This window comes from Sus scrofa, chromosome 18 (genome assembly GCF_000003025.6).
Source record: "Sus scrofa isolate TJ Tabasco breed Duroc chromosome 18, Sscrofa11.1, whole genome shotgun sequence".
NCBI classification, from domain to species: domain Eukaryota; kingdom Metazoa; phylum Chordata; class Mammalia; order Artiodactyla; family Suidae; genus Sus; species Sus scrofa.
In genome coordinates this window covers 20928008-20945432 of record NC_010460.4, presented here as the reverse complement: position 1 = coordinate 20945432, position 17425 = coordinate 20928008, and the positions used below count along the sequence as shown (strand labels likewise).

The 17425-nt window shown below is 42.6% G+C and overlaps 2 protein-coding genes across 2 annotated transcripts in view; one reads left to right on the top strand and one right to left on the bottom strand.

The window, feature by feature from the left end:
- GRM8 (glutamate metabotropic receptor 8) overlaps positions 1–384 on the bottom strand; it is an 811904-nt gene extending 811520 nt beyond the window's left edge. Inside the window, exon 1 of the mRNA XM_021079054.1 lies at positions 297–384. The gene's annotated coding sequence lies outside the window, so the exon portion shown is untranslated. The remainder of the gene's footprint in view (positions 1–296) is intronic.
- On the top strand, positions 44–16608 carry LOC110257597. Its single transcript, XM_021079057.1, has 3 exons — positions 44–433; positions 7652–7802; positions 16319–16608. The coding sequence occupies exons 1-3, from the start codon at positions 63–65 to the stop codon at positions 16460–16462; spliced, it is 666 nt and encodes a 221-aa protein (XP_020934716.1). The 5' UTR covers positions 44–62; the 3' UTR covers positions 16463–16608.

Sequence of the window (17425 nt, the reverse complement as noted above, 5' to 3'; positions counted from 1 at the left end):
GTTCCTAGTTGGATTCGTTTCCACTGCACCCCAGCAGGAACTCCTCAATTTCTTATCTTAACATGGGTGTGGCAAAAACAGGTACCTGTCCAACCAAGAGTCTTGCTCTCCTACGGACAGTGTATATTGTCACTGGACAGGGTGCCCTCCAGCGACACACACAGAGGGACTGCATTCCCCTACCCTCCTTGCATCTAGGATCTAAGAGGGGTCATGTATCTACTTCTTGTAAAATGAATAGAAATGATGCAGGTCACTTCTGGGCCAAGGAAATTACGAAGAAAATGCTTCCTTACCCTCTCTTTTTCTTGCAGCTGCAAGCAGAGATCTCCATGGTCCTAGGATTAGCAGCTCCAGAGGCAAGGACCCTAGGATTTCTCGCCAAGCTAAGGAATGCTGCCCACATACCAGAATATCAGCACCAAATTGTTTGGTGAGTGAGAAACTTTTATGTTTTGTCACTGAAATTTGAAGATTCAGTTGTTACAGCACCTAGTTGTTATTCAAATCAAGTGGTGTTGGAGGAGATTAGCAAGAGGACGTGACCACAAGCAATCAGAGGTCACTCGCCCCCTCCCCTGTCCTTGGAATGTAGCAGCTGTTCCAAGGATGGAGCCACAAGAGAGGAAGGTGCTGTTGAGCCTGTTGGACTGAATATGTAACAACCCAGTTAAGGCCTCTCGATAAGCTTTTCAAATTCTGGCCAAGAAATGCAGAGAATTACCTGTCTTGCAGCTGCCTAACACAAGCCTCGTATGCCCCCTTGCTCATTAAACCTGCCTCCTGCTAATCTGGAGGGGTCCGCCTCTATCTTCTGTCTCTCCTTGCCCTCCATGTACAGAGGAGTTTCTGATCTCACCCCGGGAGCTCCCAAGGTTGCCAGCCAGCAAGTGGATATGCTAACGTCCAGCTCCACTCACCCAGGAGACACAGCGGGGGGCCTTCCTGCTTCTTTAAGATCCACTTGAGGTCAAGCCGAGCGTGGCCCCATTCCCTTCCTCAGCAGTGCTTAGGCACCCAGAGGCACAGGGCCATGTTCACGACCTTCCCAAGCCCCATCCTCGCTACCCCCTGACTTGGCCTGGCCTGGGAGAAGGAAAGGCTCACCAAAGCAGCTCCTTGACCGCACTGCGGTGCTGGCCTCCTCCCAAAACAGCCACTCACGGAGACATCTTCAGGCCAAGGGGACTGAATCAATGAGAAAGCAATGGTTTTTCATTGCCTCTTATATAACTTCCTCCAAGCATCATAACATAGTCTTGTGAACCACCTGGGAAAGGGAAACCCTGCTTCCTGGCACTGAGACGCACTCATGACTTCCTCTCTACCCATCCTTCCCAGACCAGCACAGTCCTTCCTGTCTGAAAAACCTTCACAAACTTCTAGAGAGAGCATCCCAACTTCACCCACGCAATTCAGCCTCGGCTTGTTTATATTCTCGTTCTTCCTCTCTTATGGCACATCCGTCAGCCTGGCTCTCTTGTCTTATGGTGGAGTAAGCAGACTTCATTTGGGTCCCTGGGAATATAGTAAGTGATCAGGGGTTACTTGACTGTTAAGCTTGGAAAGATGGAAATTGCCAAACCACCATCTCCACCACCACCGCCTCCATCACCGCCACCTCCACCACCGCCACCTCCACCACCACCACCTCCACCCTTCACACATGCAATTTAGCTCCTTCTGAGGCTAAAAGGTGACACTAAAAAAAGCTTAATAGGAGTTCCCATCGTGGCGCAGCGGAAATGAATCCGACTAGGAACCATGAGGTTGTGGATTCGATCCATGGCCTCCGATCAGTGGGTTAAGGATCCAGCATTGCCATGAGCTGTGGTGTAGGTTGCAGACGCGGCTCAGATCCCACATTGCTGTGGCTCTGGTGCAGGCCAGCAGCTGTAGCTCTGATTAGACCCCTAGCCTGGGAACCTCCATATGCCATGGATGCGGCCCTAAAAGGACAAAAGACAAAAAAAAAAAAAAAAAAAAGAAAAGAAAAGAAAATGCTTAATATATACCATATTTTTTAAATCACTTTGTAAAATTTGCTGGATTTAACTCAATTCCTAATATAATGATTCAGGTATTTCAGCTCCTTAGGTTTAAAAATTATTTGAACTTTATTCTTCAATTATTCACTAGATTTTTAATCTGAATCTCAGAAATCTGTGTTCTTATAAGAAAAACACTTAAACCAATGTTTGGCAGAGTTCGCTGGTGGTGCACTGGGTTAAGGATTCTGGTATTGTCACTGCTGTGGCTTGGATTGCTGCTATGGCACGGGGTCAATCCCTGGCCAGGGAACACCTACATTCATGGCTGTGGGCAAAAAAAAACTTGACAAATAGAAAGAATATCAATGTTAGCTATTAGTTGCTATTTTCCAAAAAACTATTTGTATTACATTTCATATGGGTTTAAAATCACAACAAAAACTTCTCGAATTAATACTGATGTAAGAAATGAGCTTTCCTTTCATGAAACTTCCAGGGAGAGGATGTTCTGGCTTGTTTTGCTGCTTGTCATCAACTGACCAACTAGTAATAAGCAGACAAAAGTATATAGATGGGCATGAACTCAACAATGCGTCCAGATAAACTATTCGATTCTTTCCAGGGTTAATAATCAAATAACTCGTGATGACCTACTTGGTCCAGGGAACTAAATGAAATGACAGCCACTACATCATAAAGCAATACAACCCAGTCTGACAGATGTGTAATAATACAGAGAAAATGCAGAAAAATAACTAACCAACAGCTAAATTATACGGAATAGGGTGCTCTAGGAGTTTGGGAAGGTTTTGAGAAGATAGGACCAAAACTGGTCTAAGGACACACAAAGAGGGAATAATGATTATATTCTAGTGCTTGTAGTAAACACAGCTTTCCCTCCCCAGGTAATTCAAAAGAATAATCTCATTAAAATACTATTTTCTAGGTGCAAAATGTGGCTCTTGTCATGAGCCCCACCTAGGTGTACTGAGATACCAAAAGGACCTCTTTAAACTAAGAGTGAACTTAGAAGGTAGTGTTCTAGGTATTTGTGGCTGTAGAACAAATTACCCCCAAAACTAACAGCTTTAAACAGCACACACAGGTTATCTCACAATTTCTACTGGTCAGGAATCCAAGCCTGGTTCACCTAAGTCTCCAACTCGGGTTCTTTCACAAGGCTGCCGTCAAAGAGTTGGCTGGGGTCTCAGCCTTCTCAGGACTTGCCTGGCAGGATCTGCTTCCAAGCTTACTGAGTGGTTGCTGGTGGAATTGAGCCCTTGCAAGATGCTGGACGGAGAGCTGTAGTCCCTTGCTGGCTGTTACTAGATCCTTGCCCCATCAGCTTCTCTATAAGGCAGGCAGCAGCATGGCAGCTGACTTCCTCAGAGGGAACAAGTAAGAGAGAACAAGGGAGGGTGCAGCCAGATGGAAGTCAGTCTTCTATAACCTTATCTTAGAAGTGACTTCCCATCACATCTGTCATATTCATCAGAAGTGAGTCACTAGGTCCAGCTCCATTCAAGGACAAGGGGAAGCTTGTACCAGGGCATGAACTCCAGGAAGCAGGGCTCTTTGGTGGTCATCTTAGAAGTCTGCCTCCTACTTGGTGGGGCCGTGACTGTTGCTTTGGAGAGCCTAATATGGGAGGTGAGAGGTCGGGGGTTGTGGAGCTCTAAGCATGCGTGTCTGTAGCTTATCAGGCACTCAGAGCAGTTGTTAAGCAAGGAAAAGCATCTACCGTTTATAAAACACTCTTCAGCTGACAGTCTTAATATATTGCTGCATTTAAAGGGGAATATAAGTCTGTGAGGTAGAGAAACAGCAGTGGGCAGGGGTTCCACTGCTTTTTAACAACTTTTTTCTAAATGGAAGCATTGTTGCTTTACAATATTATATAAGCTACAGGTGTACAAAGAGTGATTCACAATTTTAAAGGTTATACTCTATTTATAGGTATTATAAAACATTGGCTCTATTCCCCATATGGTACAATACATCCTTGTAGCTTATTTTATACATAAGTTTGTACCTCCTAATCTCCTACCCCTATTGCCCCTTGCCCCTCCTCCTTTCCTCTCCCCACTGGTAACCACAGGTTTGTTCTCTATATCTGTTTATCTGCTTCTTTTTTTGTTATATTCACTACCATATGACACAGAAATTCCACTTTGGGGTATATATCTGAAAAAAAAAACAGTAATTTGAAAAGATACACACACCCCAGTGTTCCTAGAAGCTTTAGTTAAAATAGCCAAGATATGAAAGCAACCTAAATATCCATCAACAGATGAATGGATATGTGTACGTACAATGGAATACTACTCAGCCGTAAAAAAGAATGAAGTCTTGACATTTGCAGCAACGTGCACGGACTTGGAGGGCAATGCGCTAAGTGAAATCAGTCAGGCAGAGAAAGACAAATGATGTATGATATCACTTATGTGTGGACTCTAAAAAAATACAACAAACAATGAATATAATTGAAAAAAAAGCTGACTCACAAACTTCAAGAACAAACTAGTACTTAACATCTTTAATTTTATTATTTTACTTTTGGTTTGTTTTTTGTTTTGTTTTTTGCTGTTGTTGTATTTTTGTCTTTTCAGGGCTGTACTCACAGCATATGGAGGTTCCCAGCCTAGGGGTCTAACTGGAGCTGTAGCCGCCGGCGTATGCCAGAGCCACAGCAATGCCAGATTTGAGCCACATCTGAGACCTACACCACAGCTCAGGGCAACACCGGAACCTTAATCCACTGAGGGAGGCCAGGGATCGAACCCACAACCTCCTGGTTCCTAGTCGGATTCACTAACCACTGAGCCACGATGGGAACTCCTATTATTTTATGCTGGGAGCTGAGTTTCAAGAATGGAATCCACCTGATGACAAAGTCCAGGGGACTCTGAAGAAAGGGCTGCAAAACAACAGGCTTGCCAGACCCCAGAAACTAGAGGACATTATGCCTGAGGATACATACCTTTAAGTTTCTGCTCTTTTGTAAACAATCTGTGCTTTGTTTACTGTACCTAACTCCCTGTCCCTTACCTCAAGAAAGGAATTTATTAACTTTTATTATCTTTGCCTGCTAAACCTCCAACTTACCTCCGGGAGAATAGCTCCCCACTGTCTACATTCAAATGGGTCTCTGATTTGGCTTCTGTTTTTCACAAGATCTTAGATAATATTGGTATGCATTATTTAGCTAAAGCTGTTTTAAGTTTTTAGTAAGTAAATAAGTAAATTTTAGGAGTTATAGGTAGTTATTGATAATTATTGATTTATTGAATTAAGTATTTTAAGTATAGAAATCTATTAACAATAAAGTTAAAAGTAAAATAGTTGTTAGGTTTATAATCAGATGATTGTTCTAAGAAAACAATATATTTGCAATTTTTGCAACGGTCATGTGTGGCTGATGAGATTCCTAGTTCCTGCTGGATTGCTCTTTTATGGTGTTCAATTCTATTTTATGCTTTTAGACTGTACTTTACCCAAATCATGTGTTTTTGTTTGTTTTTTTTTTTTTTTTTTTGTCTTTTTGCTATTTCTTTGGGCCACTCTCGAGGCATATGGAGGTTCCCAGGCTAGGGGTCTAATCGGAGCTGTAGCCACTGGCCTACGCCAGAGCCACAGCAACACGGGATCCGAGCCTCGTCTGCAACCTACACCACAGCTCACGGCAACGCCAGATCGTTAACCCACTGAGCAAGGGCAGGGACCGAACCCGCAACCTCATGGTTCCTAGTCAGATTCGTTAACCACTGCGCCACGACGGGAACTCCAAATCATGTGCTTTTTAATCTTAAAAGTTTATCTATGTTTTTTGGAAAATTTTGAGATCTTGATCTTCCATTGCTTATGTCAGTTTTAGCCTTTTCCCCTATGTAATTCGCTGTTGTCCACCAATAAATTAGAGACTGCTTGAGCACTCCTCGAGAGTGTCTGCGTCTCCATTCTTCTTCCTGCACCTGCCGCCCCTCCTCTTCGGGACCTCCCCTGACCCCCGGGCGGGCAGGACCCCGGCAATTTTGCTTTTGGCTGGTTACCCAGTACTCTAAAGGATTTCTCCTGCCTGTACCTGACAGCAGTCTGATTTTCCCCTTTTCCTCTTTCGTCTTCCACATTCAGATATTTAGTGGTGACTTTGTTGGAAGGTAGAAAAATGAAAATGATGCTCATTGTCTGGAAGCACTATTGCGCTTCTTCATTTTTTTTTTTTCTTCTCCATTTCAAGCTAAGAGAAAGGAGGAAGAGAGGCAGAAAAGGAGTCAAAGAAGGACGGTGGAAAGGAGAGAGGAAGGAAAACGAAGGTTCCAGGAAAGACTCCAACCACCTGAGGTTGTATTGCCTTAAATGATGAGTGAGGGAGGAATTCCCAGCTCAGTCTTTGAGATGGAGAACCCGAATCCCAGAGGATGTCCAGGGGAAAGCTGTGGGTACAGTTTTCTGAGTAGGAAAGGAAGCGGTGAAGGAAGCAAGTGTGTAGACTGGTGTGAACACTCCAGGTTGCAGGTGGGGTTGGGGGACCCCACGGCTGTGGAAAGTGGTGAGACGTGGCAGCGGAGGGTACCGTGCCCAGAGGAGTCGCTGGTGGGAAGGGCCAGGTACAGAGAAAGAGACGTAAAAAGTGAGACCTTAAACAAGAGATGGAGAAGAAGTCAGCTTTCTTTAAGGATTTGGGAATGGTTGCTCAGAACTGGAAGGGGTGTTTAAACAGGCCCAGGGAGGGTCCCATCCCTAACTCCTGGACCTGCTCCCCTCTCTCTCCCTCCTTCTCTGGCCTGCTCTGCCTTTGTCCCCATGCTACCCTTTCTCTGTCCACTTTCCTTCCTTCTTATCTTTCTTTTTCCCTTTCAGTCCTTACTTCCTAAGTGACCTTATTGCAGAACAGGAGGATATTTCTTAGATGTTATTCTTCCAGGATAGAATTTCCTGTTTCCTGTTCTATGTTTAAAACATTCAGAGATGATTATTTATTTAAAATTTGTGTTTTAACTTCGTTGTTTTTAATTTCTGTGACCCTCAATAGATTTTTTTTTCCCTTCTCTGACCCTTGATAGAAAAAAGTCTTCATGTCCCTACTTTGAACTATAATGGCTGGATTGAGTCTCTATATGTCGTCCTTGGCTATAACACAGCACACGTTTTAGTAAATTCTTCCTTGATGAAAAGGTCCTTTCTTTAAAGTCCAAGGGTTCCAATTGGAAATTAGCATGACCTGTCCAAATTAAAAATCTCTGGAGTTCCCGCTGTGACACGGGGGTTAAGAATCTGACTGCAGCCGTGCCAGTGGTGAAAGATTTGATCCCTGGCCAGGGAACTTGCCTATGCCATGGATGCAGCCAAAAAATAAAGGAATAAATAAAATGAAAACAGACATCCCTAAAAAAAAAAAAAAGCTCTGCGTATGACCTGGGGATTGAGGATTTCTTACCACAGAAAGTCGATACAAAGAGAGACTTAAGGTTAAACTGGTGTCAGTAATCAACATTGCAAATATACTGCTACCTCCTGACAAAGAACAGTAAAGAGTTTTATTGGCAGCAAATGGGGGGGGAAGGATGATAAGCAACAACAAACCTTGAAAGAAATAAAAAAAAGCCTAGTTCTCAAAAACCTAAAATTAAACTTTTACCTCAATTCTGATACTATTTTAGCAGCATGTGCAGGGCCTCCAGCTGCTACATCCTGAAGTGTGATCCTGTCGCTGTCACAGTTGAAGGAAGACTGTGTCCCAGCAGTGCCTTGACTAAGAGGCCTCTCTCAGAGATACGAGGGTGGCATCGGATGGCGCTCCAGCTACCACAAGTAAGGAGGGGTCTCACCACACCAGGCTAGGCCAGAACATCCCCTCGAGTCTGCAGACATTTCGGACATAACCCCGTATCCCACCATAAAGATATTTAGAGAGTTCGCTGTGCTCAAGTGCAAAATAATCAGGTGAGGATTTTGCACAGTCCCTAAGAAATAGACAATTCTCGTAGGTGGGGAATGGACCTGACTTGCCAGATGCCACCAAAACTCTAATCAGACTTACAATCTAGAAGGCTGATTCCCCGCCCCCCACAATGAGCTGCCTTGGACACCAGTTAAATAGTCATTCCTCAAAGGATGTTTCCCTTACAACCTCCCTCCACCCCCCCTCCAAAACCATTACCCACATTCATAAAGAGATTGCCTCCCCCTAACCCTTGACTATTATCTCAGCACAAGAAGAAATCTATGCTAAAAATAGAAATTACCATGTTTCCTAAGTGGCTCCCTAAACAGCAGGGAGCCTGAGTCCACTCTCAATGCTCCCGGCCAATCTGTTGGTCAATAAAATTTACTTGACGTCTCAGCTCTCCGCCTTCCTGGGTGTGGAGAAAAGAGAACTTTCCTGCACTGTTGGTGGGAATGTAAGCTGGTACAACCACTATGGAGAACAGAATGGAGGTATCTCAGAAAACTAAATATAAAACTACCATATGATCTAGCAGTGCCACTCATGGGCATATATCCAGACAAAACTTGCATTCAGAAAGCTACATGCACCCCTATGTTCATCACAGTGCTGTTCACAACAGCCAAGACATGGAAACAACCTAAATGTCCATCCACAGATGAATGGATTAAGAAGATGTGGTACATATATATACAGTGGAATACTACTCAGCCATAAAAAAAGAATGAAATAATGCCATTTGCAGCTACATGGATGCAACTAGAGATTCTCATACTAAGTCAGTCAGAAAGAGAAAGACAAATACCATATGATACCACTTATATGCAGAATCTAACATATGGCAAAAAATGATCCTATCTACAAAACAGAGACAGACCATGGCCATGGAGAGCAGACTTGTGGTTGCCAGTGGGGATGGAGTGGGATGGCCAGGGAGTTTGGGGTTGGTGGATGCAAACTTTATATTTGGAATGGATGGGCAGTGGGGTCCTACTGTATGGCACAGGGAACTGTGTGTGACTGGGTCATTTTGCTAAACAACAGAAATTGAAGAAACATTGTAAATCAACTATAATTTAAAAACAAAGAAACACAACAACAAAAAGTAGGAAATATATATATATATATATAGGAGAGAAAAATGGGGAAGGAAAGGAAAAATAAAGGACCAATGCAAGAAGCAGTCTAGACAGTAAGAAAGTGATGAAGGTAAAAACCTGAACATATCACAGTGTCAGAAAACCATCTCAGACTTGGAAATAGGCAAGAAGAGATTGCTGGGAACACTTTCAGTATAGTGCTGGACTTGGCTTTTTACTGTCTAGGCCCGTTCCCAACTCTGCAGAACAGAGGTTAACTTCTAGATGTTTGTTTGTGGACTAGATAACCAGTGAGGTTATAGTTTATGGCTCAGTTGGATATCAACCAATTTTGCATCTATCCTCTCACTCTTCTTTTCTTCTTTTTTTGGCTGCCCCCATGACATAAGGAGTTCCTGAGCCAGCGGGTCAGACCCTTTAACCCACTGAGTTGGCCCAGGGATTGAACCTGCCACCTGGGGCTAGAGAGACACCACAGACCCCACTGCACCACAGCAGGAGCTCCTATTCCCTCGCCCTTGTCTGAGTACTACCTATAAACACATAGCTACTCAAACGTTCTTTGAACCAGTTTTAACATCACATAGGTTCCCTCATTAATGAAGGATTTCATAAAATCTTTGATGAATGTTTATTTTGTATTTTTGTGAAAGTCATGATTTTCTTCTTACAAAAATTACCAAAGATCTTCATGACACATCATTAGGGAAACAGGAGGTGACTAAGGAGCTAGAACCCATCACCTGGCTATCAGGCTCCATAATATACCCAGCCGCTTGGCTAGTCTGGTTTCCCGTCTGAGAGAGTTTCGTTATTACCATCCAGTGCTATCAAAGAAGTGATAAGTTACATAGATATAACTTTATATACTCCATTTAATGACCAAAGTCAGTATTTATTCATCCATTCCACAATATTGTATGTCTATATTATAGATTCTCTATACTAGGAAAAATGGGAAAATGCCCTTTTTGAAAATTCAATTATTTTCAAATAATAGGGCCATGAAAAGACACTTTAGAGTTTTTTACCAACTTTTTTAAAAAAGAAATTTAATGGAGTTCCCTTCGTGGCTCAGTGGTTAACGAATCCAACTAGGAATGATGAGGTTGCAGGTTCCATCCCTAGCCTTGCTCAGTGGGTTAAGGATCCAGTGTTGCTGTGAACTGTGGTGTAGGTTGCAGACGTGGCTCAGATCTGGCTTTGCTGTGGCTGTGGCATAAGCCAGCAGCTGTAGCTTCACTTCGACCCCTAGCCTGGGAAACTCCACATGCCTTGAGTTGTGACCCTAAAAAAGACACACACACAAAAAAAAAAAAGAAAGAAAGAAAGAAAGAAAGAAATTTCATGGTTCTCTTTCTGTCTGAAGGGGATTCTATACCCACACTAGAAATATGGCTTAGAGGGGCAAATGCTGTTCTAAGACTGAAAGGAGAAATAGTTTCAAAACCCAAGCTAATTGCTAGTATTTGAAAATATCAAGAAAATGGGAACAATGAAAACTTGGGGTAAGTCTTAGAAAAATGTAGCAGCTGAAGTGGTTGGATTGACATCTACACAACGCAGGCATTGCTCCCTCATTCCTGAGTAGTTAAATGAGCTGGGATAACCCACAGAGACTGGTTCGGTTGGTTAGAATGCTGTGTGATGAGATCATGATGGCAGGTTCTCTTGCTAGGTAAGTTAGTTAGCTGCACTCAATTCTCTAGCTAAAAACTCTCCGATATCTCCAGTTAGCCACAGGGACATGGGGCTGTGTGAATTAAGGAGTCCCTAAGTAAGAGGACTGGGTTTGGTCTAGATTCTACCACTTACAGGCTCAAGGACCTTAGATGAAGTCACGGTCTGCCCCGATCCTCCGGATCATCTGCAAGTTGAGGTCTCTTATGAAGCCCTAGGTTGTCATTATTACTATGATTGATTTAGACAGGTTGCTGATAAAATTAGAGATCAGAAAGTAGCTTGCTAAAATGTAGCAATAAGATCAATTGTTAATATGTTTTAAGAAGCGATGTTATAATAGAAGTTTTGTATAACTGATGAGGGGACAAAAACAATGGTCACCCAAATAACAGATACAACTTCAGCTCAGAAGAATGAAGAGTACCCCAAATAGAGAGAGTCAGGACTTATTTAGACAAAGATATTCCTAAACTGGAGAAAGCTCACACAGCAATTAACATTAACCCGAATCGAATATCATTTTAGCAACACTATTTAACGCTGTGCTCGGCAACAGCTGCCGTACCATCAAAGAGCAGACTCGTCCAACCATCCCGGGGAGGTGGTCCTGCCAGGGCAGTTGGGTAAACTGGGGTTCCTATTTGTTGATGAAGCACCCCATGAATTCAGCTTGATTTCATCAAGCCCAAGACAAGTTGAGCTTCCTGAAGATACAAATGCAATGGCATGACTTTTTTAAAATGAGGATCTCACCCTGAGCTAAAGTGTGTAATTCTAAAAGCTGCCACACATAAGTTTCTACCTGAGGCAGGTACCAGCCAGATCCTCACCTGCAATGAGAGTGCATGTGTGGGACTTCAAGCAGAATTTCCCTGTGAAGAGGGAAATACTATTAATAAACTTGTTGATGAGGCTAATTTTTTTTTTTTTTGCTTTTTAGGGCCGCGCCTATGACACATGGAAGTTTCCAGGCTAGGGGTCCAATCGGAGCTGTAGTCACCAGTCTACACCACAGCCACAGCAATGCAAGGTCCAAGCCCTGTCTGTGGCCTACACCACAGCTGACAGCAGCACCAGATCCTTAACCCACTGATCAAGGCCAGGGATCTAACCCACATCCTCACGGATACTAGTCAGGTTCATTTCTGTTGAGCCTCAGTGGGAATTCCCAATGAGGCTTTATTTTAATCAGCCTTTGTTGAGGTGCAGCTCACAGCTATGTGGTAACAACAAAGAGATTTCAAGAAAAAAGTATTTGTCTACAATAGATTTTGATTCAATGCCTCAGCCTCTACAGACCATTCGTAAGTCATGGAACTTGGGAGAGCAGCCTAGGGATATAGATGCTTAAGATCTTTAGGAGTCCCCGTTGTGGCTCAGTGACAATGGCGACTAGTTGTCATGAGGAGGTTCCATCCCTAGCCTCGCTCAGTGGGTTAAGGATCTAATGTTGCCATGATCTGTGGTGTAAGTCACGGATCTGGCATTGCTGTGGCTGTGGTGCAGGCCGGCAGCCACAGCTCCAATCTAACTTAGCCTGGGAACTTCCATGTGCCGCAGGGGTGGCCCTAAAAAAAAAAAACAAAAAAACATTTAAACTTAACAACAGTAGTAAGAATAATTGGTACAGGGAGTTCCCGTCGTGGCTCAGTGGTTAACGAATCCAACTAGGAACCATGAGGTTGCGGGTTCAATCCCTGGCCTTTCTCAGTGGGTCAAGGATCCAGTGTTACCGTGAGCTGTGGTGTAGGTTGCAGACGCGGCTCGGATCCCACGTTGCTGTGGCTCCTGGCGTAGACCAGCGGCTACAGCTCCAATTGAACCCCTAGCCTGGGAACCTCCATATGCCAAGGGAGCGGCCCAAGAAATGGCAAAAAGACAAAAAAAAAATTAAAAAAATAAAAATTAAAAAAAAAGAATAATTGGTACATTCACGAAAGGCTGAAGAGCACTTGCATTTCACATCAATGAGTATTTTCAAAAGGCATTTTGCACCCAAGAGTTGTGCATTTCACTCTCCACCTCTGTGAGCAGCTTTGGATCCCTAACCAGCCAAATGGCAAAAGCTCTGTAAGAGGGCAACGGGTAAGCCCATGTGAACGTCTTAATAAGACAGAATCCATCATTATTTTAGAGGAAAGTGGCTGAGATATTCAGTATCTTAGGAACTTGACAAGTCTCTATGAAGTTATTTTTTTCACTTATAAACCTTAGGGACAGATTTCTGCCTGTGACCTTTGGGTCCAAACCACAGAAGAGTTTGTTGAGAATACAGATTTGGGTCTAGGGATATACAAAACCAGTGCTTCTGGGGTGGAGCCTAGGAATCTGCATTTTAAAAATATACTCCCCAGGAAATTTCTCAGCACACTCAAGTTTGAAAGACACTATCTTAAGAGATGTTGGGTGAATAGGCACCTAAAATAAAACCCAAACTGAGCAGCATACTGCTCACGGCAGATCCTCTCTGACCTACATCTGCTTATCCTTTCTCCCTTCCTCTCTAGGTTTTATTTCACATGTAAATTCAAGAATGTCACCATGTGGCTTTCTGGCACCATCCCCTCTCTCTCAGATGCCCAACCTCACCCCACCCCCTAAATGACACAATCGTCAACAGGTTTGGAAACATCTGGCAAAGGCAAAAGGGTGTCCTTTTCCCATTTTATTTTTTCCATGAAAGCCATGTCATGGAGTATCACGTAGTTCAAAGAAATTTTACTACTAGAACTTCATGGTACATTTTAAAAATCCCAGCAGCAAGAGTATGAACTCTGCATATTTTATTTCATTCCTAATGTCTTTATTGAGAGTTAATTTTTCTTTACAGGCCATTCTATCTGCTAATCGTGCCTGAAGAAAGTGTAACGGTGCAATAAGGCAAAATGTGTCCCATGGAACGATGAATAAATGCCAGGCTGTTGAATGGGGACCTTGGCACCACCTTTGGTTTGCTGTTCCATGACAACTGCACATGAAATTTATGGGTGCTTTTACTGCTAAAATGTCCTACCCCAAAAGACAAAACTGCACTCTGTTAACATGTTTATCTAATAAGAAATGAGATCAACCAATTATTACCCTGTGATAGTTCCTTTTTTTTTTGATTCATTCTGGAAAATGGAATTAAGCCAGGTCAAATCTTCTGATTGAACAGACAAACTAATAAACTTCCTTCTCAATCTCCCTTCTAATTGTAATGTAATCTAAACACCGGCACTCACTAACTGTCCAGTCATTTTTCTTAGAATGCATCAATATTCAAATTGAACAGAAATCCTTTGAGATGGAAAATAAGGATGTTTAAATGTATTCCTCTCCCAATATTCTCAATAAAGGCAGGACTCTGTAGCCAGTGTGTCTGGGTTTGAAACCCAGCTCCGTACCCACCAGCTATATGATCCAAGGCAAGTTACCTAACCCCATGACTCAGTTTCATTGTCAGTGAAGTGGGGCTAGCAGCAAGGATGCTAAGAGGATAAAATGAATTAATAAATGAAAGCATCTAGAGCAGTGCCTGACATGTTATGATAAGATGATGAAGAAATAGAAAAAAATATTAAAAATCGAATTACTCTTAAGACCTACTCTAAAAGAAAAAAATGATGGGGGAGGACAAACAAGAAAATTACTACCTCAATCATTATTTTACCAGCTACCTTTTTTTTTCCTTTTACTGCCACATCTGTGGCATATGGAAGTTCCCAAGCAGGCTTACACCACAGACACAGCAACACCAATTTGGATCCGAGATCTACACCACAGCCTGCAGCAATGCCTGATCCTCAACCCACTGAGTGAGGCCATAAGGATCAAACCCACATCCTCATGGACACTATGTCAGATTCTCAACCCACTGAGCCACAAGGGGAACTCCTTACCAGCTTCTTTTATAGTTCACCTGATCTCACAGAATCTCTCCCAATCCTTCTATTTGGGAGACCACGCCCTTCCCCTGCAAAGGCAGCATCCATGCAAGTGATTCTGGATAGGAGGCCAAAATTTCCTTTCTTCCTTTTTGACATTCTCTCTGATTTAGGGTGGCAGGGAGAATACCTCGGGCTTGCCTCTGTAAGAGGAAACTTAATGCAATCCTTCTGAGTGTTATCTGTGGTATTTATGGGGCTACACAGAAGCAGTAAACCCTGCGGGTGTGAAAAATAGAATCTAGAATCCGGAAATGGTTTTACAGGTCCACAGCCCTCTGGCAGCCTGATGAAAGGCTACTCCTGCCGTCCCCAGGGGTTGGGGGTCAGTGACGAAGTGAACCAAAGTCAGAGGGCTGTGTGCACCACATACACACACACACACACACTCACCCCTGGAAATACACACACAGTGATCACTCATCCCAGATGGTTTGTCCACCCCTTGCCCTGCTAGAGATCCCATACGTACTCCCTCTGCCTGGCACAGTCTGGTCCAGCTCACAAGTTCCTTCCTCAGAAAGATCTTCTGTGAACAAACTAAGGCCCAGAACAGTGGCTGGCACATGACAGGCATCTAAAATGTAGTTACACACAGATGAAAGAATGATCTGATTCTTCACAAAGCCAAAAAAAAAAAAAAAAATAGTCTTTATCACCTTTTTTTTGAGGGGAGGAAATAGGTAACACAGTTTAAAATTCAAGTAACACAAAAGGATTTACAGTGAAAAGTATTCTGCATCCTTAACCCCCATTCATCCTGTTCTTGTCCCAGAAGAAACATATGTTATCAATTTCTTGTGTATCCACAGAGATATCTGCATCTGCCGACCAGTAAGGGTATATATAGTCTGCTCTCCCACCCCCAGTCCCACCTCAGTCGTGACTATTTTAGACAGTCTTCTGTTGTCTCAGCTTTGCGTTTTGCCTATTTTTAAAACCTAGTATAGTTGAACACACGGAATCACCAAATCAAAGAATAACTGAGTTCTTTTAAGTTTAAAGCTCCTCTGGTGGTTTTTTGGGGTTTTTTTGTTTGTTTGTTTGTTTGCTTTTTAGGGCTGCACCCCTGGCATGTGGAGGTTCCCAGGCTAGGGCTTGAATCAGAGCTGTAGCTGCCGACCTACACCACAGCCACAGCAACGTGGGATCCAAACCACATCTGCGACCTACACCACAGCTCACGGCAACGCCGGATGCTTAACCCACTGAGCAAGGCCAGGGATTGAACCTGCAACCTCGTGGTTCCTAGTTGATTTTGTTTCTGATGTGCCATGATGGGAACTCCATCTCTGGTGTTTTTTAAAGAGGTTTTTGTTTATGAAAAATTATTTTGCAACCCACTTCTCAGAAAAGTCTTGGTTGCATAAAGCAAACAAATATAAAATCTGCAGATAGGTGTATGAGCAATTAACCTTTCTTTGGTTTGGATATTTTAGAGAAAGGCTCAGAAACACATCTCTGTTGGGCTGAGGGGTATTTTTATATTTAGCAGCAATGTGAAAGTGAATTTTAAGCACAGAAGTCTTCTTGTAACAATTAACCACTTTTAACCTTTGGGTGTTCTCTGGAACTACTGACATGGGTTAAAAATCGCAATGCCCTGTATGATTCAGATCTAATTACACTGTTTGGGCCTCTAATGCCAATATTCCTTTATTTTTTCTACAGGAAGCGCTGGCTGCTCCCTCTCCTCCTTCCCAGAACACTGACTTCTCCAGTTCTCCCAGTGGCATACCAACTTCTACCCTTTCTCTATCCCATTTTCAGATTTCCAGTTCTTACAAAATTTCTTTGAGGCTCACCCAAGCTTAAAGCTGATGAACCACAGAACAGGTTGGAACCAGAGCTGTGTCTTAAAAATAGGAATCATTTCTAAATTAATTGACTTGAAGTCAATACTTTCCCACCATGAAGCCTATTACATAAATGAATAAAACTATAGAGTAATGAATTAAAGCTAATTTTGCATTTTGGACCATTTGCCATATTTGACTCACAAATTTCACATTTAAATAAAGGAAGTTGGGGTTGAAATAGAAAACCATTATAGGGAGAAAAAAGAAAAAATACTTAATAGAAATTTAATTATCAACAGTAAGTATATTTCTCTTAAAAGGAAAATAAATTACTTTTGACAAGAGTGTTCAAACAAGTGACTTATGACAATACTAGTTATGCATTAAAATATGAGTGGGTTTTTTTTTTTTTTTTGGCTCAGACAATTAGTCATTTGCCTTGAAAAACTTGGGGTTTTTTTTTCCAGCTGAACTGAATAGTATTCTTTGCACTTTGTCTCCTATTGCAGGGAGCCTACATTTCAGACAAAATGGGTAAAAGAATCAGAATATGTAACAGTAGAGGTTTTTTTATTCAATATTTTATATTATAGAAGCCATATATATATTAGTCAAATACAAATATATATGTGTGTGTGTATATTTTTAAAATAGAAACTGCAGAAAGCAAACCGATGCTTGACAACATTTCCTTGGCTGGAAGACATATGCAGAATAAACAGTGATTCTCAAGTAGAGGTTCACCCCTGGGGCTGTTGGAACTTCGGAAAAAAGCAAGAGGCAGATGCAAATTTTTTTAATCATCTGTGGGCAAAAATTTTAAAGGGTTGCGAAACACTGGTTTATGTGGGATATTGAGGGTAAGTGAGCATCAGGGCTGTTGGGGCTAGAGAAGGGACCAGTCTCTGGTCCCTGTCATGAGCTCACCACTGTAATTCCAACAGCCAACATTCTGACTGTCACTGGGCTACATGGCTTG